Raw genomic sequence first — 26,635 nt, forward strand, 5'->3', positions numbered from 1 at the left:
GCGGTTGAGAACACCTCGAAGACGTCACACAGGAGGAAGCACAAAACTAGATGGCGTCTGACGGAGAATACGTTGTTTTGGTTCTTATGGTTTCTAGGTCTTAATTACAACGTACATGTGCACATGTGTGTCGTTTTACAGAGTAAACGTCGTTATTAATTTTTTTGTATGCGGATATATTAGTCTGAGGGCACTTATACGTGCTAGCCGAGCCTGCTGGTTAGCTTAGCTTGTTAGCTGCTAACAAAGAGAGGCGGAAGTGATCGACACATCAAAGCAGAGATCCAATGTAAGTGTAAAGTGTTGTTATTGTGTGAACATGTCTACATTACAAATGATGTGAGTGTTGGTGACTCAGCGACTAACTGCTGCCCATCGTGTCCTGGGTCTTCCCCGTGGCCTCCTACCGATCGGACGTGCCCTAAACATCTCCCTAGGGAGGCGTTTGGGTGGCATCCTGACCAAATGCCCGAACTACCTCATCTGGCTCCTCTCCATGTGGAGGAGCAGCAGCTTTACTTTGAGCTCCTCCCGGATGACAGAGCTTCTCACCCTATCTCTAAGGGAGAGCCTTTTTTTGGCCGCTTGTACCCGTGATCTTGTCCTTTCGGTCATAACCCAAAGCTCATGACCATAGGTGAGGATGGGAACGTAGATCAGCCGGTAAAATGAGAGCCTTGCCTTCCGGCTCAGCGCCGCACCGATCCGCCTGTCAAACTCACAATCCTCTCTTCTCTCACTCGTGAACAAGACTTCTAAGTACTTGAACTCCTCCACTTGGGGCAGGGAACTCCACCTTTTTCCGGATGAGAACCTTGGACTCGGACTTGGAGGTGCTGATTCTCATCACAGTCGCTTCACACTGTGCTGCGAACCGATCCAGTGAGAGCTGAAACCATCAGGACCACATCATCTGCAAAAAGCAGAGACCTAATCCTGCAGCCACCAAACCGGATCCCCTCAACGCCTTGACTGCACCTAGAAATTCTGTCCATAGAAGTTATGAACCTCCTTGGCGGAGTCCAACCCTCACTGGAAAAGTGTCCGACTTACTGCCGGCAATGCGGACCAAGTTCTGACACTGATCATACAGGGAGCGGACCGCCACAATCAGACAGTCCGATACCCCATACTCTCTGAGCACTCCCCACAGGACTTCCCGGGGTACAAGGCCGAACGCCTCTCTAAGTCCACAAAGCACATGTAGACTGGTTGGGCAAACTCCCATGCACCCTCAAGGACCCTGCCAAGAGTGATGTGCATGCCAGCTTTCTGAGGGATCGCTTGTGCTCGCCAGTTTTCCGAGACTCTGTATTTAGTTAGCGCAGGCAGCATGAAGCAGGGCTTTTATTGTGAAGATAGGAAATGTGCAGTCGGCCTTTAGAGTTTTGACGGAAGGTACGGCGCGAGAGTCTGTTGAAATAAAAAGTGTTTCTCGCCTTCCTCTCGGTCATATTTTAATAATAATGATCTTGCAGCAGCCAGCGTCATCTCACAAGACCCTCCGGTACCGTGAATGTCATTTAAGTGACGTCTTGGTGAAGATTGATGATCACTAATTTTTAGGTCTATTTTTTTTAAAAGCCTGGCTCGAGATCGACTGACACACCCCCCGCGGTCAACTGGTAGCTCGCAATCGACGTAATGGGCACCCCTGGTCTGGATGATTCGCTTCCCCTTTGGTCTGGATGATATGATGTCGAATATTTCCAGAAACAAATCGGAATGTGGACTCGTCAGACCACAGAACACTTTTTCACTTTGCATCAGTCCATCTTAGATGATCTCGGGCCCAGAGAAGCCGGCGGCGTTTCTGGATGTTGTTGATAAATGGCGTTCGCTTTGCATAGTAGAGCTTTATAGGGGAACATTATCACAATTTCAGAAAGGTTAAAACCAATAAAAATCAGTTCCCAGTGGCTTATTTTATTTTTCGAAGTTTTTTTCCATCATGCAATATCCCAAAAAAAGGCTTTAAAGTACCTGATTTTCGCTATCTGTAAATCCACCTGTCCATTTTCCTGTGACGTCACTGCGTGATGCCAATACAAACAAACATGGCAGATAGGAAAGAAAGATATATTGACATTAGCTCAGATTCAGACTCGGATTTCAGCGGTTTAAGCGTTTCAACAGATTACGCATGTAATGAGTGTGGAGGCAGATAGCGAAAACGAAATTGAAAAAGAAACTGAAGCTATTGAGCCATATCACGACGGACAAAGGCAACGAGGACGAATTCAGCGATCATCTTCTAACTAACGATTGCATCTTTTGACCACTGGAGCAACTTAAATCCGTCGATTGGTATGTGTTTGTTTGGCATTAAATTTGGGTGGAGAGAAAGGCTGGATGCAAATATAGCTACAAATGTACATACAGATAGCCTAAATAGCATGTTAGCATCGATTAGCTGGCAGTCAGGCCGAGACCAAATATGTCTGATTAGCACATAAGTCAATAATATCAACAAAACTCCCCTTTGTGATTTTGTTGACTTTATCATTGGAAATGCATCTGCTTTGAGTGTTGCAGGATATCCACACATCTCTGTTGTAGCATCGCTATCGTCGGTAAAATGTGCAGAACAAACGAGGGACTTTCACATCTTTTGACACTTGTGCAACATGAATCTGTCGATTGGTATGTGTTTGTTCGGCATTAAATGTTGGTGGAGGGAAAGGCTGGATGCAAATATAGCTACAAATGAGGCATAATGATGCAATATGTACATACAGCTAGCCTAAATAGCATGTTAGCATCGATTAGCATGCCGTGCTAATCGATGCACACTCCACGTAAGTCAACTTGAATCCGTCCCTGTTCGTGTTGTTACACCCTCCGACAACACACCGACGAGGCATGATGTCTCCAAGGTACGGAAAACAGTCAAAAAAACGTAAAATAACAGAGCTGATTTGACTTGGTGTGTGTAATGTGTTTGAGAAAATGGCGAATTGCTTCCCGTTGTAACGTCACGAGTGAAAGGTCATCGCTCCAACAGCGAACAATTGAAAGGCGTTTAAATTGCCAAATTCACTCTTTTAGAGTTTGGAAATCGGTTAAAAAAACATATGGTCCTTTTTCTGCAACATCAAGGTATATATTGACGCTTACATAGGTCTGGTGATAAGGTTCCCCTTTAACTTGCACTTACAGATGTAGCGACAAACTGTATTTAGTGACAGTGGTTTTCTGAAGTGTTCCTGAGCCCATGTGGTGATATCCTTTAGAGATTGATGTCGGTTTTGGATATAGTGCCGTCTGAGGAATCGAAGGTCACAGTCATTCAATGTTGGTTTACGGCCATGCCGCTTACGTGGAGTGATTTCTCCAGATACTCTGAACCTTTTGATGATATTATGGACCGTAGATGTTGAAATCCCTAAATTTCTTGCAATTGCACTTTGAGAAACGATGTTATTAAACTGTTTGACTATTTGCTCACGCAGTTTTGGACAAAGGGGTGTACCTCGCCCCATCCTTTCTTGTGAAAGACTGAGCATTGTTTGGGAAGCTGTTTTTATACCCAATCATGGCACCCACCTGTTCCCAATTACCATATTTCCTTGAATAGCCGCCGGGGCGCTAATTAATTTAAAACCTCTTCTCACTCCTGCGCTTATTCAAGGCGTGCGGTAAACGTAAGCAGGCGCTAATAATTTTTTAAAACCTCTTCTCACCCCTGCGCTTATCAATGGCATGCAGTAAAAAATGAGTGTGATGTAAGGATACCATCATAAAAAGCACATTTAATAAAAAAAACGTTATTATGGTTATTATTTTCAGCACCGAAGGCTTGGAATAACCTACAATCGAATATTCATCTTAAAACCCTTGTTACATTAAATGAGTTTAAAGGGGAACATTATCACAATTTCAAAAGGGTTAAAAACAATAAAATCAGTTCCCAGTGGCTTGTTTTATTTTTCGAAGTTTTATTCAAAATGTTACACCTCCTGGAATATCCCTAAAAAAAGCTTTAAAGTTCTTGATTTTCCCTATTTGCGATGCGACTGTCCATTTCCCTGTGACGTCATACAGGGCTGCTAATACAAACAACATGGCGGTTACCACAGCAAGATATAGCGACATTAGCTCGGATTCAGACTCGGATTTCAGCGGCTTAAGTGATTCAACAGATTACGCATGTATTGAAACAGATGGTCGGAGTATGGAGGCAGATAGCGAAAACGAAGTTGAAGAAGAAATTGAAGCTATTGAGCGAATAGCTATTGACGCTAATGAAGTGGCCCATAGCATGGCTGCCTTATTAGCATTGCCGGTAAAATTTGCAGACCAAACGATCAGGACTTTCGCCTCTAGTGACACTGGAGCAACTTTAATCCGTCGATTGGTAAGTGTTAGTTTCGCATTAAATGTGGGTATCTAGTTTCAAATGTACATACAGCTAGTGTAAATAGCATGTTAGCATCGATTAGCGTAGCATGTTAGCATCGATTAGCTGGCAGTCATGCTGCGACCAAATATGTCTGATTAGCACATAAGTCAACAACATCAACAAAACTCACCTTTGTGATTTAGTTGACTTAATCGTTGCAAATGCATCTGCAGGTTATCCATACATCTCTGTGCCATGTCTGTCTTAGCATAACCGGTAAAATGTGCAGACACAACGGCAAATTCAATGGGGGTCTGGCGGCAGATTTCTTGCCAGTGGTGCAACTTGAATCCCTCCCTGTTAGTGTTGTCACACCCTCCGACAACACACCGACGAGGCATGATGTCTCCAAGGTTCCAAAAAATAGTCGAAAAAACGGAAAATAACAGAGCTGAGACCCGGTGTTTGTAATGTGAAAATGAAAATGGCGGGTGTGTTACCTCGGTGACGTCACGTTCTGACGTCTAAAAGACCGATAAGCAGAAAGGCGTTTAATTTGCCAAAATTCACCATTTTAGAGTTCGGAAATCGGTTAAAAAAATACATGGTTTTTTTTCTGCAACATTAAGGTATATATTGACGCATGCATAGGTTTGGTGATAATGATCCCCTTTAAAGCTTCTGTGAAAGGATTGCAGTCTACCTTGTCTGTATGCACATGTTTCATATGAGCAAGTTTTAATGTTGTAAATGTGATGTTTTATGTGTTGTTTACTGTTTTAATGTAACCTTGCTGCTGCTGTCTTGGCCAGGTCTCCCTTGGAAAAGAGATCTTTAATCTCAATGGGACTTTACCTGCTTATAAAAGCTACCGGTAAATAAAAAATAAATGAAAAATGTTATTACCTTTACTTATAAATGAAATCCATGCCAGCTCCTTCTGATCAAAAGCATCGATAACTTGTTTATAGAAGTATTCCTTATCTTTCTTCACTTTTAAAAAGTCTCTCAGAAAACTGCTATCAGACCGCTGCTATCAGTTAGCTCGGGTGCGGGCGACTCCCCTCTCATTCTGCTCCGTGGGTGATCTCTTTATCCTAGGAGCACCAAGAAACGACATGGCTTGAGCAGTTTGACTTTGTCTATTTTTCAATAAAACCTCAGTCCAGGTCGCTCTTTCGCTTGCTCGCCGGTATCTTGGGCAGGACTGCTGCTACAGCTAGCTGCTACAGCTAGCTGCTACAGCTAGCGTGCCCTGCCTGTCGGTCGGACCGTCGTCTCCACAGGTGGTACCGGTATATTAATAAAACATAGCTGCTTACTGTATTCAATAGCTTGGACCTTGAATCCTACTGAATAGCTCTTTATCTTCTTCGCTTTATGCGATTTCAAAGTGTTGAAATAAGCCCCCTCCATTTTGAAAATGATGAAAGGGGAAGCGTCACTCCTAACGTCACAAATTTGACCCGGCGGTAATAGTAAGCATGCGCTAATGAATTTGCAAAACGAGTTTGACCCGGCAGTAATTTAAGGCAAGCGCATATTACATGCCCGGCGGCATTTTTTAGGAAATACGGTAGCCTGCACACCTGTGGGATGTTCCAAATTAGTGTTTGATGAGCATTCCTCAACTTTATCAGTATTTATTGCCACCTTTCCCAACTTCTTTGTCACGTGTTGCTGGCATCAAATTCTAAAGTTAATGATTATTTGCAAAAAAAAATGGTTTTATCAGTTTGAACATCAAATATGTTCTCTTTGTAGCATATTCAACTGACTATGGTTTGAAAAGGATTTGCAAATCATTGTATTCCGTTTATATTTACATCTAACGCTATTTCCCAACTCATATGGAAACGGGGTTTGTAGTAATTCTATACAAAATAATATATGGTAAAATCAATTTTAAACCATATCTTCTATCCATAGTAAAAAGTTCTGTCGTCCTGGTTTGTTTTTCTTTTCCTGTTAATAATGTTGTAAAGAGCAGCGTGTTTGTGGTTACTGCGATTTAAAGACAGTTCATACAATAACTTGTTTTTCCTAAGTGCATGTAAAAGTACTGAATGCATTGTGTGACTGAGCAGAGATGGTGTGTTTGTCTTGCAGACGTCTGTGAAGAACATCTTCACCCTGAGCAACAGAAGTGGAATTTTAGGATGCGGATGGAGGATCAACAGCCCTCCCACATTAAGAAGAAAGAGGAATACCCACCGATCCCCCATTTTAAAGAGGAAGAGGAGGACCCACTGACACCCCGATTTAAAGAGGAAGGGGTAGATCCACTAAGTCCTCACATTAAGGATGAAGAGGAGGACCCACTGACCCCTCACATTAAAGAGGAAGATGAAGAACACAGCATCAGTCAGCAGGGAGAGCATCTAGAAGGACTGGAGGAGGTTGAAGTCACCAAGATGCCAGTGACTGGTGTCCCTGTGAAGAGTGAAGATGATGAGGTCAAAGGTGAAAGTGAGGAGAGGGGAGGGGGGGAGCCTCCAAGCAGCAGCTCAACACAACACATGACAACAGAAGCTGATGGAGACCACTGTGGAGGATCACAAGCAGACAAGCTCTTAGCTCCACTATCAGATAGTGAGGACACAACGTCACACTCTCCTGACACTGATGATGAAGACTCTAAAGATGATAAGACATGTCACACTGACAACACTCACTTCACATGTTCTCACTGTGACAAAACCTTTAAATACCATTGTCGTCTGAAAAGACACGTGAAAATGCACATTGGTGAAAAACCTTTTATCTGTTCAATATGTGGTAAAGGTTTTGTAGAAAGTCAGAGTTTGAAAAAACACACAATATTACACACTGGAGAAAAATCTTTTGTATGTTTAATCTGTACTAAAGGTTTTGTCGAAAGTCGCAATTTGAAAGTACACATGAGAACACACACTGGTGAAAAACCCTTTATCTGTTCAATGTGTGGTAAAGGTTTTGGACAAAGTCACCATTTGAAAGCACACATGAAAATACACACTGGTGAAAAACCTTTTTCTTGTTCAATATGTGGTAAAGGATTTGCACACAGTTCATGTTTGAAAAAACACAGAACAAGACATACTGGAGAAAAATCTTTTATATGTTCAATCTGTAATAAAGGTTTTGTTCTAAGTAACGATTTGAAAGTGCACAAGAGAACACACTCTGGTGAAAAACCTTTTATCTGTTCAATCTGTGGTAAAGGTTTTACAGAAAGTCAATATTTGAAAGTACATATGAGAAGACACTCTGGTGAAAAACCTTTTATCTGTTCAATCTGTAGTAAAGGTTTTGTAGAAAGTCGCAAATTGAAAGAACACATGAGAACACACACTGGTGAAAAAATAGTTTCTTGTTCAATCTGTGGCTTATCTTTTAAAAGGAAAGAACATTTGAAAGTGCACATGGGATCACACACTGGTGAAATACCGTTTTCCTGTTCAATTTGTAGTAAAAGTTTTGTAGAAAGTCGCAATTTAAAAGTACACATGCGAATACAAACTGGTGAAAAACCTTTTATCTGTTCAATCTGTGGTAAAGGTTTTGTACAATGTAACCATTTGAAAAGACACATGAGAACACACACTGGTGAGAAACCTTTTTCTTGTTCAATCTGTGCTAAAGGTTTTGCACAAAGTCACAATTTGAAAGTGCACATGAGAACACACACTGGTGAAAAAACGCTTTCCTGTTCAATCTGTAGTAAAGGTTTTTTAGAAAGTCGCAATTTGAAAGTACACATGAGAACACACACTGGTGAAAAACCTTTTATTTGTTCAATCTGTGGTAAAGGTTTTGTCCAATGTGGCCATTTGAAAAGACACGTGAGAACACACACTGGTGAAAAACCTTTTTCTTGTTTAATCTGTGGCTTATCTTTTACAAGGTAGGAACATTTGAAAGTACACATGAGAACACACACTAGTAAAAAACCCTTTTCCTGTTGAACCTGTGGTAAAGGTTTTACACAAAATCAGTGTTTGAAAAGACACACAAGAACACGCACTGGTGGAAAATCACATTCTTGTTCAATCTGCAACATAAGTTTTTGTGAACAATCAACTGCTGTAGCAGGAGAGAAAGTGTGTGAGTTGCAGTGTGTGTGGTGAAAGATTCTCTTATAAGTACCAGTGAGTGTAAGAAACACAAGTGTGCTGGTGAGAACCGCAGCAGCAAATGAAACTGCAGGATTTGAAATAAACTGTCAAGACTTTAATTCTGCCTTTCTAACATCAGCACATATAACATGTTTGACATTGTTGTTTGTGTAACAATATCTTTAATATGCTTCTACATTTAATATGAGTGTTTTTTCAGTCATGTAAATACATTAATATGCAACATCGTGTACTTTATTAAAAAATAAACAGAACAATTTGGTGAGCGTGAACAGTAAAAGACACATGTTATGTACAATAAACATTGTATGCGTATATATATTCATAGTACAATTTTAGATATTCATAATAGTCTTTTATATGTGTCTGAAATATTGAAGTATTACATATTTGTATTTCTAAATGTTAATAATCCCATGGATTAGCACCTTTATATGATATTCATATGTTCTGGTTCACATCTGAAACATCTTCTGGACCACTTTAGGAAGCATATTATTATTTACTTTATACATCATTTGTCTTTTATACCATTTTAAAATGTGTAACTTTTTGAATCATTTGTTGTCTCAATACCATTTTATTAATGATCTTTATTACTCTCTTTTGGAATATGATGATTGTGTTGTGATTGTTTTATATGTATGTCCTAAGACCTTTATGTAATAAAAAAAAATGGGAGAGACATTGGCTGAATTGTTTTACAAATTTAAATTTGTGGATTTAAAAAAAAATCCCCATGGCCTCAATAAATAAACGGGACGTCCCAGAGAGTACATTAGACTGCATGGTATGCTTTGATACACAATCCACTAAATTATTTATTCTAGTCTTTAATCGTTTGTTCTTCTCTTGAACTACGCAGCTAGAGGAACATGAGCAAAAACAAGTCGAAAGTGAAGCCATGAAAATGCTTTTAACCACAAGAAAGCTCCTGTTTCACTTAATAATTGGGTGCTTTTCTGAACTGTAAAAACATTTATAGTTATTTCATTTTACATCTTCTCAGTTGTTTATTTTTTCTCACCTCGGTCTTTGACATACTTAGGCTACATTTGTACTTCTCTGATTTGGGACATTTGGTTTGAGCATCTTCCTGGTTCAATTTGTGTTTGGAATCACAGAAATACCCGCACACTTTCTGTGTATCTGGTTTTTGGAGTTGTTGGGAAGAAAAAAAGTCTGTGATTTGAACCAACCCGGCAGGTGGCTTGTTCAGTCTCCTGACCGTGGCTTTCTCTTAAGGTGACTCCATCATTTTTCACAGAAATGATGCCTTAGCTTGGACATATTACACTCACATATCTTTCACTTGTTCCCATTCCAGACAATGCTGTTGCTATTACGGCTCTTGTAACGACAGGGAAGTTCTTCTTGGACTGGAATATTTCGGTGTGTATGGTCTACTCTCAGGAACTGTTCCACACTTCAGTCAGGGAAGCAATAGTAATAGTTCGGAAATATCACGTCTAGCGCCGGTGTGAATGATGAGGTTCGCCCTTCAAAATGGATTCCGGCATGCACTTCTGGTAAAAATTCAAACCCTTTTATACAAGTGTGGTTCATGCGGCAGGTGGCACGGAGCCCACATTACGTCATAGGTCATAGGTTAGATTTGTATTTTTCTTAAAGAAAACGTTCCAATTAAGTGTACACAGTGCACATTATACAAAAAATTGTACTTACGTGCGGTGGAGAAGAAGACGGCACTGAGACAGAAGTGTCGCTTAGCCTTAGGCGTGTTTATTACAATAAAGGAATGACGTGGGGGAGTAACCCAAATATGTATGGTGTGACTACGTGTTGACTTTAGCTGGGTGTTACCAGGAGTTGTTGAAGGTACTTGTTGAGGAAGGTGCGGAAGTCCAGAAGGAGCAAGGCAGTTTCGGAGGTCCGTGGGACAAATCCCTGTTCTCCAGCAGGTGTTGCAGGACCAGGCAGACATTCTTGTTGATGCTCCTGCGAGTTCTGAGAAAAAAATCAAAATTTCATCCAAAAAAACCCACAACAAAGTGGTCCAACCTGTCCCACAGAACATGATTAACTAATGCCTGGAAGACATTAGTTAATCGAAACGGCATGATCCTATACTCGAAATGTCCAACATGGGTGTCATCACACTCCTTGATAAGCACCAGGTGAAAAGTGTTGCGGAGGTCAAGTTTACTGAGTATGGTGGCGGGAGAGAGGTGCTCAAAAGAGGAACTCAGGAGGGGTAGAGGATACTTGTTCTTGATTGTGATGCAGTTCAGCTGTCGATAGTCAATGCAGGGCTTTAATGACTCGTCCTTCTTGCTCACAAAGAAGAATCCCGCTGCCACCGGGGACTTTGATGCCTGAGGTGAGAGATTCAGAGATGTGGTCCTGCATGGCCTGTATAGAAAGGTTGTAAAGCCGGCAGGAGGGAAGGACAGCGTTGGGAAGCAGAGCAATTGCGCAGTTATAGGGTTTTTGCGGGGGAAGGGAAAGCGCACGTTCCTTGTTAAATTATGCCGCTAGATCATGGTTCACAAAGGGAACACTGGAATCGTCTGTGGGAGGTGAGACGGTTTTAGGCCTGCGGCCTGGGGGAACTGCCGCTTTAAGGCAGCGTGCGTGGCATGCTGTGCTCCATGCTAGGACCTTGCCCGTGGGCCAAGAAATATGGGGGTTGTGTTCACAGAGACATAAGCGCCCGAGGACTAAGCGAGCGACGGTTGCGTCAAACACCCAGAGGCTGAGGGTCTCAGTGTAGTTCCCTGAGATGGTCAGGGATGGGACTCTCTGCGGTGCTTTATGGGGCCGAGGGGATGGCCGTCCAGGGCTTGTGCATGTAAGAAAGTCTCCAGGGGCAGGAGGGTTATCCCGGCTTAGCAAGCAAACTCCTGGTCAATGAAGCTGTCGTTTGCTCCAAAATCCAGGTAGGTCCCCACGGATAGAGTTCTAGAGCTTCAGGACAGGGTCGCCGGGGAGATAATGCCTGGGTCCTTGTTAGTGTGGGAAACGGAGGTATGGCTCACCAGGATTCCCCTAGCTAGTGAGCCTTGTCTTTTGGCCAGGTCGGACAGCTGATGACGTGTCCTGCAGAAGAGGCAGAGGCACAGCAGAAACCTCCTCTCCCTTTCCTCTGCTGCTAGGCGTGACCTGCCTAGCTTCATGGGCTCCTCGGTTCCAGCCGGAATGGACGGAGATACAGATCGAAACACAGTGGTGTGGTCAGCTGGTCGAAACTTAAGGGTCGGAGTGGGGCTAGCGGTAGTCTGCGCTCGCTCCGCTGCTCTCGTGACAAGCCTTTGGTCCATCAGGAGCGCCAGATTAAGAGCTTGGTATGAGGTAGGTCGGTCTCGCAACAAGTTGTCCTTATGGCCTTGCTCAGTCCCTTTCTGTATGCGCTCTGGAGCACCTTGTCTCCCCACTCGCTGTCATCAGCAAGGGTGCAGAACTCGAGGGTGTATGCTGCAACCGAGCTAGAGCGCTGCTGGATGGAGTGAAGTATGGAGGCGGCGTCCCCCCGTCCATGGGGTGATCGAACACTGCCCAGAATTGGGAGCGGAAGGCAACATAGTTGGTGCCCAGCCCATCGGACTTGTCAACCCCTGTTGTGGCCCCTCTAAGCGACTGACCCGAGAGTAGCGAAAAAATTAAAGCAATTTTTGCCCCGTCAGAAGCGAAACAAGAGGGTTTATGCTTAAAAATGAGCTCCCATTGTACCAAAAATTCCCAGCAAAACTCAAAATCCCCCTCGAATGGTCTGGGACCGCAATCTTGGGTTCTCAGGTGTGGGAGGGGTGCCAGGCAGCGGTTGCTGCCGGCGCGCTTGGATCTGACACAAAAGGAGAATCAAGGCTAAGACTAATGGTGTCCAATCTTGCAAGCAGGCTGGCAAAGGAGACCTCGAGCTTGTTCTCCAGGTTCGAGAAACGCTCTTGGTGCTGCTGGAGTACCGTGTTCAAAGCCAAGATTTCAGGAATTGTGGGGGGTCGGGGGGGGGGGAGCGTGGATCGCGCTCCGCCACTGCATGAGGTCACACTTCTATTAAAACATTAATGCTAAGGTTTCGTCCAGTAGTGGACCAGCAACGTCTGATGATGATGATGATGATGGTGATGATGATGATGATGGTAATGATGTATCTGTGCAAGTGAACAAATTGATCCACAAGGGACAACAACCCTTTCCACAGTAGACTACACACACATCATAAACATGAATCTTAGAAGCCTACAACAATATATTTGAAGATTTTAGGATTAAAAGTGAAGATGTGAGGTGAAATAAGTACAAATGCAGCAATAAAAACAACCAACTCCACACGCGATGTGGTCAGTGATGTGTTGCTAATGTCAGCCTTTTTCTTCTTTGTTGATGTTTTGCAGTAGTTAACATCCATGATATAACAATGCTGCTAATCTACCAGAGTCCATAAACTTATTAAATCATACTTTTATTTGGATAATAACATCAATACATTGCAGTGGAAAATTTATGGAAAACAACAAATGAAAATAATAAGATGTCCTCTCTTCAGCAATGAGAAAATAGAATACAATAGTAGCTACTTGTATAATATTCAATATATGAACACAACCTAAAAACTAAGTACAGGACAACATATAACGGTAAAAGATGAGAAGCACTTCATACAACATCAAATATACATTCATATTAAACATGCTGTGTTTTTAGAATACTTTTAGCACGATCACTGTTCAAGTGTTTTTAAATCCCTGCAGCTTCCGTGACTGTTACACACTTGTGTTTACTGACCTGATACTTAAACCTAAATGTCTTATCACACACAGTGCAACTAAATGGTTTCTCTCCAGTGTGTGTTCTCATGTGTGTGGTGATGTATTGTTTTCTGGAGAAACTCTTCTTACAAACAGGGCAAGTAAAAGGTTTCTCTCCAGTATGTGTTCTCATGTGTATGGTCATGTCAATCTTTCTGGAGAAACTCTTCTTACAAACAGAGCAAGTAAAAGGTTTCTCTCCAGTATGTGTTCTCATGTGTCTGGTCATGACAAGGTTTGTGGAGAAACTCTTCTTACAAACAGAGCAAGTAAAAGGTTTCTCTACAGTATGTGTTCTCATGTGCGTGGTCATGTCAAACTTTCTGGAGAAACTTTTCTTACAAACAGAGCAAGTGAAAGGTTTCTCTCCAGTATGTATTCTCATGTGTATGATCATGGTGAGTTTTCTGGAGAAATTCTTCTTACACACAGAGCAAGTAAAAGGTGTCTCTCCAGTATGTGTTCTCATGTGTGTGGTCATGTTACGCTTTCTGGAGAAACTCTTCTTACAAGCAGGGCAAGTAAAAGGTTTCTCACCAGTATGTGTTCTCATGTGCATGGACATGTCAGGCTTTGTGGAGAAACTCTTCTTACAAACAGAGCAAGTAAAAGGCTTCTCTCCAGTGTGTGTTCTCATGTGTCTTTTCATTTGCTCATTTATGGAGAATTTTTTGGGACACACTGAGCACGGAAAAGGTTTTTCTCCAGTGTGTGTTCTCATGTGTGTGGTCATGTCAACCTTTCTGGAGAAACTCTTCTTACAAACAGAGCAAGTAAAAGGTTTCTCTCCAGTATGTGTTCTCATGTGTCTGGTCATGACGAGCTTTGTGGAGAAACGCTTCTTACAAACAGAGCAAGGAAAAGGTTTCTCTCCAGTGTGTGTTCTCATGTGTGTGGTCATAGCAAGCTTCACGGAGAAACTCTTCCTACAAAAAGAGCAAGCAAAAGGTTTCTCTCCAGTGTGTGTTCTTATGTGTGTGGTCATTTGTTGCTTTGTGGAGAAACTCTTCATACAAACAGAGCAAGTAAAAGGTTTCTCTCCAGTATGTGTTCTCATGTGTCTGGTCATGGCACGCTTCGTGGGGAAACTTTTCTTACAAACAGAGCAAGGAAAAGGTTTCTCTCCAGTATGTATTCTCATGTGTACTGTGAAATTACTCTTGAGTCTAAATGATTTCCCACATTCAGAGCAGTCAAAGTGTTTGTTGTTAGTGTGATGTCTTTTATCACCTTTAGAGTCATTTTTACTCTTCAAAGGTTTTTGGATGTGGTCACTGTGATCAGAAGAGTCTGACATCATGTGGTCCATGTCTGACAGTGGAGCAAAGATACTGTCTGGTTCTGACTTTATATCTTCACAATGCTCTCCATCAGCTTCTGTGATGTGTTGACTTACAAGCTCCGCCCCTCTGTTCTCCTCACTTTGACTGTGATGAAGCTGTAAGGACTGAGCTTCATCTTCATCATGAAGCTGCTCCTCTTTAATGTGGGAGGGGGCCTTTAGTTCCTTTTGTCCCACACTGGAGCTCCACTCCTGCTGCTTGGAGGGAATCTCTTCATGACTCTCTGCTGACACCTGCTGGACGTCTGCAGAACATAAAACACAAATGAGGTGTTACTGTATTGAAGTTTGCAGTATTCAAACTATTCACATGTGAGCTAGGCCAAATAGACAGTGATGGGCAAGCGACCTGGAAAATGTAGTAAGCTAAGCTACAAGTTACTCTTCATTAAATGTAGCAAAATTATTCTCAGAGAATTGTAGCAAGCTACACTACACGCTACACTGCAAAAGTAGCTGGCCACATCAAAGCTACATTTAACAGCATTTCTATCTATTGGCCCTCATGTATAATATCCATGTTAATGTAACAAAGAGTGTACAAATAGACCCAGTGAGGGTTCTTTGCTGTTAACTATCTGTCATTTAGCTGGGGACACCTTACAACTACCTCAAGGAGTCCCTGCGATCCACTGCATGTATTTTTTAAATTTATTTTATTTCTACCCTTCTTGAGACACCATCAAGGAAAAGTAGCTTCCGTATGAGGAGGTGTGAACAAGTTAGGACATACATCATGGTCCCAATACGGAAAACCATTGCATCTAATAGACAATGTCTCATTTGCACCCCTAGTGGTGAAATATATCAAAATTAGGGTGGTCCCAAAAAGGAGGAATTTTTCAAATTGACTGTGTGTCAGTTTTAAAAGTGCTTCCGTTCTGGTCAACATATGTAATAACAAGTGTATGTAAGAAATTGAAATGTGCCTCCTTTGGCCAAAATGTATAAAATAAATATGTATACAGAGACATACTGTAATAACTTGAAGTAAATAATGAATATTAAAAATTAATTTCAAACAAAACATTTAAAACTAAACTTATTAAAATTAACTAAAAGCTTATTTTTTTATATTTGCATAGTATGTACATACTATTGGTGTAAATACAAATCGTTATATATCTAGAAAGGGTGGTCCTAAAGAGGTAGGCACTGCTACATTTAATAGAGAGACAAATACTAGAGTCTGTGAACATTGCTCCAAAGTCAAGAGTTTTTGTTGATTTAATGTGCATACAAAAGTGAACATTGACAGGTGCAAAGGCAGCAATATATGATACAACAAGACGGCAGCTAAAGAAGGACTTCTATATTCATCCCCAGAAAACCCGCCAGGTGAGCAGCTGATTTTACCACTTCTGGTGCTGACGTAAGACAACCCGCATCCCATATGTTTTTTTTTTTATGAAATGAGCTTTTTTCCGTCATATAATCAATCATTTTGTGTGATCAGTTTAACAGTACAGATTATACATATTTTACAGTCATACACATTTACACACAAAAAGAAAACAACAAGAATGACGGAAAAAGGAAGAGGCTGAAGCCAAAGCTTATATTTGCCTTGGCACTAAGAGGGATTACCCCCAATACTTCTTTGATGGAAACAAAAATAATGACAATATACTGTAAATGAAGTAGTTGAGAGCTTCAATAATTATTTTGTAAATATTGGACCAAAATTGGAAGAAAGGATTCCGGACCCAGTTTTAACTGAGGACTATAATGAAGCCATAGAGCGAAATCCCAACTCCATGTTCCTCAGGAAGTTGCACCAATTTATAAAAATGGAGACAAACACCAATTTACAAATAATAGACCTGTTTTTTTACTTCCACAATTTTCTAAAATAATTGAAAAACTGTTCAAAAACAGATTAGCGAGTTCCACAAACAAACATAGAATATTACAAACCCGTTTCCATATGAGTTGGGAAATTGTGTTACATGTAAATATAAACGGAATACAATCCTTTGCAAATCATTTTCAACCCATATTCAATTAAATATGCTACAAAGAAAACATAAGGTATTTCCTTGAATTGCCGCCGGGGCGCTAATTAATTTAAAACCTCTTCTCACTCCTGCACTTACCAAAGGTATGCGGAAAAAGTAAGCATGCGCTAATGGTTTTAAAACCTTTTCTCACTCCGGCACTTACCAAAGGCATGCAGTAAAAATGTGAGTGTGATGTAAGCTTGGACCTTAAATCCTACAGAATAGCTCTTAATCTTCTTCCCTTTATGCGATTTCAAATTACCGGTATTGAAATCAGCCTCCTCCATTTTGAAAATGATGACAGGGGAAGTGTCACTCATGACGTCACGAGTTTGACCAGCGGTGATACTAAGCATGCGCTAATTATTTTGCAAAGCGAGTTTGACCCGGCAGTAATTCAAGGCAGGCGCATACTATATGCCCTGCGGCAATTCAAGGAAATACGGTATTTGATTTTCAAACTGATTAACTTTTTTTTTGTTGCAAATATAATGCCAGCAACACCTGACAAAGAAGTTGGGAAAGGTGGCAATAAATACTGATAAAGTTGAGGAATGCTCATCAAACACTTATTTGGAACATCAGGTGTGCAGGCTAATTGGGAACAGGTGGGTGCCATGATTGAGTATAAAAGCAGCTTCCATGAAATGCTCAGTAATTCACAAACAAGGATGAGGCGAGGGTCACCACTTTGAAAGCAAATTGTCAAACAGTTTTAGAACAACATTTCTCAACAAGCTATTGCAAGGAATTTAGGGATTTTACCAACTACGGTCTGTAAAATCATCAAAAGGTTCACAGAATCTGAAGAAATTACTGAACTTTTGATCCCTCAAGCGGAACTGCATCAAAAAGCAACATCAGTGTGTAAAGGATATCACCACATGGGCTCAGGAACACTTCATAAAATCACTGTCAGTAACTACACTTGGTCGCTACATCTGTAAGTGCAAGTTAAAACTCTACTATGCAAAGCCAAACCCATTTATCAACAGCACCCAGAAACGCCGCCCGCTTCGCTGGGCCTGAGCTCATCTAATATGGACTGATGCAAAGTGGAAAAGTGTCCTGTGGTCTGACGAGTCCACATTTTCAATTATATTTGGAAACTGTGGACGTGGTGTCCTCTGGAACAAAGAGGAAAATAACCATCCGGATTGTTATGGGCGCAAAGTTCAAAAGCCAGCATCTGTGATGGTATGGGGGTGCATTAGTGCCCAAGGCATGGGTAACTTACACATCTGTGAAGGCACCATTAATGCTGAATGGTCCATACAGGATTTGGAGCAACATATGTTGTCATCCAAGCAACGTTATCATGGACGCCCCTGCTTATTTCAGCAAGACAATGCCAAACCACGTGTTACAACAGCGTGGCTTCGTAGTAAAAGAGTGCGGGTACTTTCCTGGCCCGCCTGCAGTCGAGACATGTCTTCCATCGAAAATGTGTGGCGCATTATGAAGCGTAAAATACAACAGCGGAGACCCCGGACTGTTGAACGACAGAAGCTCTACGTAAAACAAGAATGGTAAAGAATTCCACTTTCAAAGCTTCAACAATAAGTTTCCTCAGTTCCCAAACGTTTATTGAGTGTTGTTAAAGGAAAAGGTGATGTAACACAGTGGTGAACATGCCTGTGACAGGTTTCCAGCCGTCATTGTGCGGGTTACATGGACCATCGATGCAAGACGCATTGTAGCAGGTTTGACTCTTGTTTATTGTTTCAATAAACATGCTTTCGTTCCAGTCGATTGCGCCAATTTCTAGCACGACCTCCTTCCCTGCTCGTCTCGGCGCGCCTTTCGGTGGCCAGTGGCTGCGTCTTCCACGGGGGCTCATCTTTCTCCTGGTCGCTCTCGTCGTCTTCGTTTTTGGGTGTTTCTTCTCCTACTTCTGCCACGATTGATTCTCCTTCTCCCCTTTTATGTTGCAGCAGAAGATGCAGGGATTGAGAGCAGGTGTGTCGTTTATGCACCTGACTCTGATGGCTGCAGTGTCGCTCCAGGCGTGTCCCGCCTCTCCGCTCCGCTGCATGCTCCGCCTCCTGGCCGCCATCTTGGGCAGGACCGCTGTTTGTCCTAGCCTGCTGTCGGCTCGTCGGCTCAGTCTCTCCACAATGCCCTTTCCCAACTACTTTGGCACGTGTTGCAGCCATGAAATTCTACGTCAATTATTATTTGCAAAAAAAAATAAAGTTTATGAGTTTGAACATCAAATATCTTGTCTTTGTAGTGCATTCAACTGAATATGGGTTGAAAAGGATTTGCAAATCATTGTATTCCGTTTATATTTACATCTAACACAATTTCCCTACTCATATGGAAACGGGGTTTGTAATACTTGGTCGATATTCAAGCCACAAAATGCAAATGGGGTATTGTTGGCGTTTTTTGGATGCTTAGAGAGGACCTCCCATTGGCTCCATTGCAAGTGGACTTTTATTTACATTTATGAGTTAGAATTAGGGCTGGGCGATATATGGAATATACTCGATATATTGTGGGTTTGTCTCTGTGCGATATAGAAAATGACCATATAGTGCTATTGGAGTATACTTTCTCACGCAGTTCCTTTAGCTGCGGGCATTACACTCAGAGGTGGGTGGAGTAGCCAGAAATTGTACTCAAGTAAGAGTACTGTTACTTTAGAGATTCATTACTCAAGTAAAAGTAAGGAGTAGTCACCCAAATATTTACTTCAGTAAAAGTAAAAAGTATGTTGTGAAAAAACTACTCAAATACTGAGTAACTGATGAGTAACCTGTTCGTTTAATGATGACGGCAACGAGTGATGCACAAAAAAAATTTAAAAAGCAATGAACAAATTCAGAGCCAGGAATATCTCTTAAGCAACTAAAACAATAATATATATTTGGTTTTACACTGTATTGAAAAAAAATGTTCAGCGTTTAACAATCTATGTGAAACCTTTCAATCCGGTTTCAGGGCAAATCACTCGACTGAGACAGCCCTCGCAAAATTGACTAATGATCTATTGCTAACGATGGACTCTGATGCGTCATCTATGTTGCTGCTCCTCGATCTTAGCGCTGCTTTCGATACCGTCGATCATAATATTTTATTAGAGCGTATCAAAACACAAATTGGTATGTCAGACTTAGCCCTGTCTTGGTTTAACTCTTATCTTACTGATAGGATGCAGTGCGTCTCCCATAACGTCTCCCATAACAGTGTGACGTAACGTGTGGAGTTCCCCAGGGTTCGGTCCTTGGCCCTGTACTCTTCAGCATCTACATGCTCCCGCTAGGTGACATCATACGCAAATACGGTATTAGCTTTCACTGCTATGCTGATAACACCCAACTCTACATGCCCCTAAAGCTGACCAACACGCCGGACTGTAGTCAGTTGGAAGCGTGTCTTAATGAAATTAAACAATGGATGTCCGCTAACTTTTTGCAACTTAACGCCAAAAAAACGGAAATGCTGATTATCGGTCCTGCTAGACACCGACCTCTATTTAATAATACAACTTTAACATTTGACAACCAAATAATAAAACAAGGTGACTCGGTAAAAAATCTGGGTATTATCTTTGACCCAACTCTCTCCTTTGAGTCACACATTAAAAGCGTTACTAAAACGGCCTTCTTTCATCTCCGTAATATCGCTAAAATTCGCTCCATTTTGTCCACTAAAGACGCCGAGATCATTATCCATGCGTTTGTTACGTCTCGTCTCGATTACTGTAACGTATTATTTTTGGGTCTAGCATTAAAAGATTACAGTTGGTACAAAATGCGGCTGCTAGACTTTTGACAAGAACAAGAAAGTTTGATCATATTACGCCTGTACTGGCTCACCTGCAATGGCTTCCTGTGCACTTAAGATGTGACTTTAAGGTTTTACTAATTACGTATAAAATACTACACGGTCTAGCTCCAGCCTATCTTGCCGGTTGTATTGTACCATATGTCCCGGCCAGAAATCTGCGTTCAAAAGACTCCGGCTTATTAGTGATTCCTAGAGCCCAAAAAAAGTCTGCGGGCTACAGAACGTTTTCGGTTCGGGCTCCAGTACTCTGGAATGCCCTCCCGGTAACAGTTCGAGATGCTACCTCAGTAGAAGCATTTAAATCTCACCTTAAAACTCATCTGTATACTCTAGCCTTTAAATAGACCTCCTTTTTAGACCAGTTTATCTACCGCTTCTTTTCTTTCTCCTATGTCCCCCCCTCCCTTGTGGAGGGGGTCCGGTCCGATAACCATGGATGAATTACTGGCTGTCCAGAGTCGAGACCCAGGATGGACAGCTCGTCGGGACCCAGGATGGACCGCTCGCCTGTATCGATTGGGGACATCTCTACGCTGCTGATCCGCCTCCGCTTGAGATGGTCTCCTGTGGACGGGACTCTCGCTGCTGTCTTGGATCCGCTTTGAACTGAACTCTCGCGGCTGTGTTGGAGCCACTATGGATTGAACTTCCACAGTATCATGTTAGACCCGCTCGACATCCATTGCTTTCCATTGCATCTGAGGTCCTCTCCAAGGTTTCTCATAGTCAGCATTGTCACTGGCGTCCCACTGGATGTGAATTCTCCCTGCCCACTGGGTGTGAGTTTTCCTTGCCCTTTTGTGGGTTCTTCCGAGGATCCGAGGATGTTGTAGTCGTAATGATTTGTGCAGTCCTTTGAGACATTTGTGATTTGGGGCTATATAAATAAACATTGATTGATTGATTGATTCAAAATTAATTTTACCTTTGCAAGCTCATGATACTATTGGCTAAGTTTTATATTCATAAATGTAAGTTTCTCAATAACCGACCTGTTTTTTGTGCCTTTAAAAAAGATTTAGAAACCTACAATTGAAACACTCTACCTCTAACAACCAAAAAGCTGTGAAAACGATGATGCTGTGTTCCAAATTTAAGTTAATTACTGAGATTGAGTGAGCCTATGGCTTTGCACTTTGTTTACTTTATATATATATTTTTTTGCATTCTATTTTAGTTACTTTGAATTTACAACCCCCTGGCGCTGTTTTGTATGTTTTTGTATACTGTTTTGTACAGTTTTTGTACTTACTTTGATTATTATTTTCAACTGTTAGTAAATGTTGAAATCTATAAATAAAGATTTATTTTAAAAAAAAGTGTGCAGTTAATCATGTGACCGCCTGGCTCTGTTCTATTGGTGAAACGGAGTCAAACGTCACCAGTGACTGCATTTGATTGGTGAAACGCAGGTATGTGATAGATCCTACTTTGAAGGTCTGTCTGACAAAACAAACACAAACAAAGCGTTCATTAACAGATCGATAAAAATCAGTAGCGAGTAGCGAGCTGAATGTAGATAAATGGAGCGGAGTAAAATTAGCGTTTCTTCTCTATAAATATACTCAAGTAAAAGTAAAAGTATGTTGCATTAAAACTACTCTTAGAAGTACAATTCATCCCAAAAGTTACTCAAGTAGATGTAACGGAGTAAATGTAGCGCGTTACTACCCACCTCTGATTACACTACAGGCTCTTCTCACGCTTTCTCTTCCCTCCTTCTCACAGAGACGTAAAACAAGCGCACCTTCTTACATACGTCACATACTGTCGCGCATGCAACGTCATATGCACTCGCAGAGCAGACAGGTAGCGGCATGGTAACGTTAGCTGTGGTGCAAACGGAGTGGTGCTAGTGGTAATACCAGAGAAAGAACGTGCTAATATGGTAACAAATGAAGGAATAATTAATTCCCAAGAAAAACGGCACGGGGTCCATCATATGGCGGTGGTTTGGCTTCAAGCGGGAAGACGTTGAACAGACAACCGTAATATGTCAAGTATGCGGCAAAAGCGTTGCTACAAAAAAGTAGCAGCACTGCTAATATGTAGCATCATTTGAAAAGTCACCCGCTAGAGAATGAGGAATGCTTGAAACTCTGCATGTCAACATCTCAGTTTGGTGCCACACCCACAAAATGCCCAAGCAACACCGTATGAAAAAAATAGTCAACAACAGAAGGAGATAACGTCTGCAGGAACCTACCACATAGCGAAGGACATACACTTTGATTTCCTATTATGCAGCACATTTTTATTTGACACTTATTGAAATATGTTGTGTGACATCATGCACAAAAGTGCTCTTCATTTGTTTTCAACTATTGTAGTGGCGTTCTGTACAAAAAGTGCCCATTAATTTAGTGTTTTGATATGTCATCTTCCTGACATCATGCACAAAAGTGCACTAATAGCTTGTTTTAAAATGTCTCTGACAATCTTACACTTTCTGTTTGGATGACATGAATGTTTGTGCCACTGCTTAATAACTGTTTAATAAATACAGTTTTGCTAAATTGACTTAGTTGTGGTTTCACTTTCAGCATGAAAGTTTAAAATGATCATATATTAATGCAGTATGAACAAGATTGTTTTAATGTAGACACATAGAATCATCTTACTGGTGTGATTATATGCATCAAGTGTTCATTCAAGGCTAAGGTAAAATATCCAGATCGTGTATCGTGACAAAGCCTAAAAATATTGAGATATTAAACAAAGGCCATATCGCCCAGCCCGAGTTAGAATTTTTTTGTGTGTTTAATATATCCACCATCATGTCTTTATAATGATTGTGAATGATAGAAAAATTCCCAAAAAGTGCAGTTCCCCTCTAAATTCAAATGATTAGATTTAAGACTTTAAGTTTATGAGCATGAACTGATGAAGCCTACTTGGATGAGAGGACAAACGTCTTCTAAGACAAAGTGAAGAGTCCAGTTGTGATGGATTGAATGCCCTGAGAATAAAATGATATGTGGATGTTGTACTTACTTGGACTGTGATGAAGCTGTGAGGACTCAGGTGGTTTGTCTTCATGCTCTTCAGTCTTCACAGAGACAACAGTCAGTGGAAACTTGCTGAGATCAGCCTCCTCCTGCCCTAGAAGACACTCTTCCTCCTGAGTGATCCACACTTCCTCCTCTTCCTCTTTAATGTGAGGGGGCTGCTGGACGTCTGTTGGGTAAATAAGTAAATAAGATAAAGAGAGAATAGAAATAGTTTTGGACTGACACTGTTAACACAATGATATTATTTCTGTTCTTCCGTGTGTTGTGTTAAAAGTGTGTAGCAAAACAACCAATAAAAACATAGGAAATACCTCCTTTTTCCTAAAATTAATTCAAAAGTGGTACAGTGTGTACAAAAACAGACTTGGAAATTTGATGGATGGCGATTTGAAACGTTTTTATAAGTACGAGACAGTATTAATTGAGGCATTCTTAACTTTACACCCACTGATGTCCATCCATCCATTTTCTAAGTGTGTAAATATTTTATTTTGTATATGGTCTATGACACCTACAATTTAACTGTTAACTTAACTACGATTTTGTAATGACCATAACTTCAATACCATGGGAAAAAAAAAATCTTAATCCCAAAATCAATTAAAAAACATTCATGGTATGTTATTGTCATCATGCAAAATGCTTTTTTGTGGTCATTTTGTTGGCTGGGCCAAAAGGAACTTTTACCAAAAACATGTTTTATTATGTGTTTTTTTTATGGAGTATCTCCATCAACAATTCCTCTTTAGGAATTGGAGACCATCTACGACACGCTGAAGGAAAGTCAGTCACCTTTATGTTCTTTTAATAAATCAAGTGTTGACTACTTTGGTTATTGAACATACATGTTTACTTTCACTTATTGATGCATGTAGGTCAGAATCAGGAAGTGAAATTATAATTTTAATTAGATTTGATTACAGTATAAAATGTATTTAGTGACTGTGTGAGTTTGGTGTAAACATGTTGTTACAGGTTTACATCTTCTTGGGGACTGGAACACAGATATGTCCCGAAAGGATGCACCCATTTTAAAACCTTCACTAAGCTGTGCCACCAACATTGTCTCACTTAGCTCATTAAGCAAACTACCATGGTGAGTGAGTCCTTTTAAACCTTCATAGTTACTTCTGACCAGTTTAAGAACACCACAAGTGTGCAGCTTAAGTGATCATTCCATGATTTTCTGTACCTGTAAAGAACATAGTGTTATATTTCTACCGAGGAGTATTTAAGCTCAGTCACCCACAGCTGGTCTTGTTGGTTAATTTATCCTCCACCTCCTACGTGCATGCGCCTGCTTCACCTTGTCTGTCCTGGTACGTTGATTTTCCTTAATCCTGTATTTCCTAACGTTGTTGTGTTTGTTTCCTAGCCTTTTTGAGGCAGTAAAGACTTTATCCTGTGCCTTGTGCGCCCTGGCTTTTCCCCTGCCGACCACTGGGGAACCTGTTCCATTTAGTATTCATGGTGTGCACGTCTACCCCATCGCATTTTGTTACACTTTTTGGATTCGTTAAATGTATTCCTTTTTGTTATTCAAACTTGCCTCCCATCTCTGCATCCCGGGGTCACCCCCTTGACCAGTTAATAACACATAGAACCGAGGCTGACGGACACAATACAAGCAAAGCTACAATCCTCAAGACCTAGACTAGCAAGGCTTTCAATGACAAACTGCCAAAATTAAGACTCGCCTTGGTGCTTGCAAGTACACGTGTGTTTGGGTCAATACCTAACCTCAGAAAAGTAGAAAACTTCACAGTCAAAGTGGGTGACAATATTATAACAAACAAAAATGTGATTACCTATCTTGGCTGCATCCTAGAGACTAATCTCTCCAGTGAAAAAATGACTACTAAAGGTAGTTTAAGAATCAACCGACAAATTCTGTTCTTACTAGTGTTGTCCCGATACCAGTATTTTGGTACCGGGACCTGTACCAAAATGTATTTAGATATTTTTCTAAATAAAAGTGACCACAAAAAACTGCACCATTGGCTTTATTTCAACAAAAAAATCGTAGGGTACATTAAACATATGCTTCTTATTGCACGTTTGTCCTTAAATAAAATAGTGAACATACTGGACAACTTGTCTTTTAGTAGTAAGTAAGCAAACAAAGGCTCCTAATTTAGTCTGCTGACATATGCAGTAACATATTGTGTCATTTATATTCTATTAGTGTGTGTGTTTGTACAAACAGGGTGTGTGTGATGCGTCAGTGCAGTAGCATTGTGTAGAAGTGCTTGTAGTTAGAGCATGTTGCATTTTGCATGTTGCATTTTGCATGTTGCATTTTGCATGTTGCATGTTGCATGCTGCTTCTGCCTGCTACTGTCTGCTTTCAGCTACTGCCACCGGCTAGCCCTCCTTACGGCGGGTGAAAAGCCGAGCGCAAAAGCCTCCTCTTGCCGGTACACAGCCTCTCCACCACCAAGACTCCTACAGTGCCTCCTCGCGGCCACACACGGTAACTGGGACGTCGCGGTCTCAGGCTAAACTGTAGGGGATCTCGGAGCAGCAGTGGGCCCCAGAGGCGAGGTGTGCAGACCCACCGGTGTGTGGACACGCCCTGGCATCCGCTAACCACTGCCCCATCTATTGGTCAAATAGTTAATAATAAGAACACCTTCTTCCAGACTAAGCCTCTGCACCGGGTATCCTGGAGACACCCCAGATCTAAACATTAGCACCAGCTCGACCTAATAATCACAAGGCGAGAGGCCCATAACAGCGTGCTTCTCACAAGGACGTTTCACAGTGCTGACTGCGACACGGACCATTCACTAGTCCTCAGCAAGGTCAAGCTTTGACCAAAACAGATCTATCACACCAAGCAGATGGCCCGTCCACGCATCAATGCCAGCCGTTATACCAAACCGGCTGTCACACAACGCTTCCTCACCTCCCTTGACCAAGCACTCTATGGACCATCAATCAGGCAAAGTGCTGTGGACAAGTGGAATTGCTTGCGTGATACCATCTACGACCAAGCCATTGCAACATATGGGAAGAGAACGAGAAGAAATGCAGACTGGTTTGAGGCTAGTGCTGCTGTGATGGAGCCAGTTATAGAGGCAAAGTGTACCGCTTTCCTCAAGCACAAGGGAAACCCCTCACAGAGGAACCTTGACGCTTTGAGAAAGGCCAAGAGCGAAGCACAGCGAATGGCACGTAGCTGTGCCAACAACTACTGGCTCGAGCTCTCCTCAAACATACAAAGGGCCTCAGACATGGGACATGTAAAGGGGCATG

General features: G+C 41.6%; 2 protein-coding genes across 9 annotated transcripts in view; one reads left to right on the forward strand and one right to left on the reverse strand.

Moving 5' to 3' along the window:
• LOC133545299 (gastrula zinc finger protein XlCGF57.1-like) overlaps positions 1-26,635 on the forward strand; it is a 229,705-nt gene that overhangs the window by 109,296 nt on the left and 93,774 nt on the right. For 2 of the 6 annotated variants that reach the window (XM_061890730.1, XM_061890732.1), the window contains exon 4: positions 6,452-8,717. The exons of 3 other annotated variants lie outside the window; for them this stretch is intronic. In XM_061890730.1, the coding sequence (XP_061746714.1) occupies positions 6,452-8,232 (1,781 nt within the window). In that variant the 3' untranslated portion in view covers positions 8,233-8,717. Of the gene's footprint in view, positions 1-2; positions 290-6,451; positions 8,718-26,635 lie in introns of those variants that run through there. One more of the 6 variants, XM_061890734.1, reaches the window with a different exon arrangement.
• LOC133545301 (oocyte zinc finger protein XlCOF6-like) overlaps positions 12,865-26,635 on the reverse strand; it is a 126,717-nt gene continuing 112,946 nt past the window's right edge. For 2 of the 3 annotated variants that reach the window (XM_061890740.1, XM_061890742.1), the window contains one exon: positions 12,865-14,816. In XM_061890740.1, coding sequence (XP_061746724.1) covers positions 13,159-14,816 — 1,658 coding nt within the window. In that variant the 3' untranslated portion in view covers positions 12,865-13,158. Of the gene's footprint in view, positions 14,817-23,360; positions 23,544-26,635 lie in introns of all 3 variants that reach the window. The other variant, XM_061890741.1, reaches the window with a different exon arrangement.

Source organism: Nerophis ophidion, linkage group LG28 (assembly GCF_033978795.1).
Source record: "Nerophis ophidion isolate RoL-2023_Sa linkage group LG28, RoL_Noph_v1.0, whole genome shotgun sequence".
Classification (NCBI taxonomy): domain Eukaryota; kingdom Metazoa; phylum Chordata; class Actinopteri; order Syngnathiformes; family Syngnathidae; genus Nerophis; species Nerophis ophidion.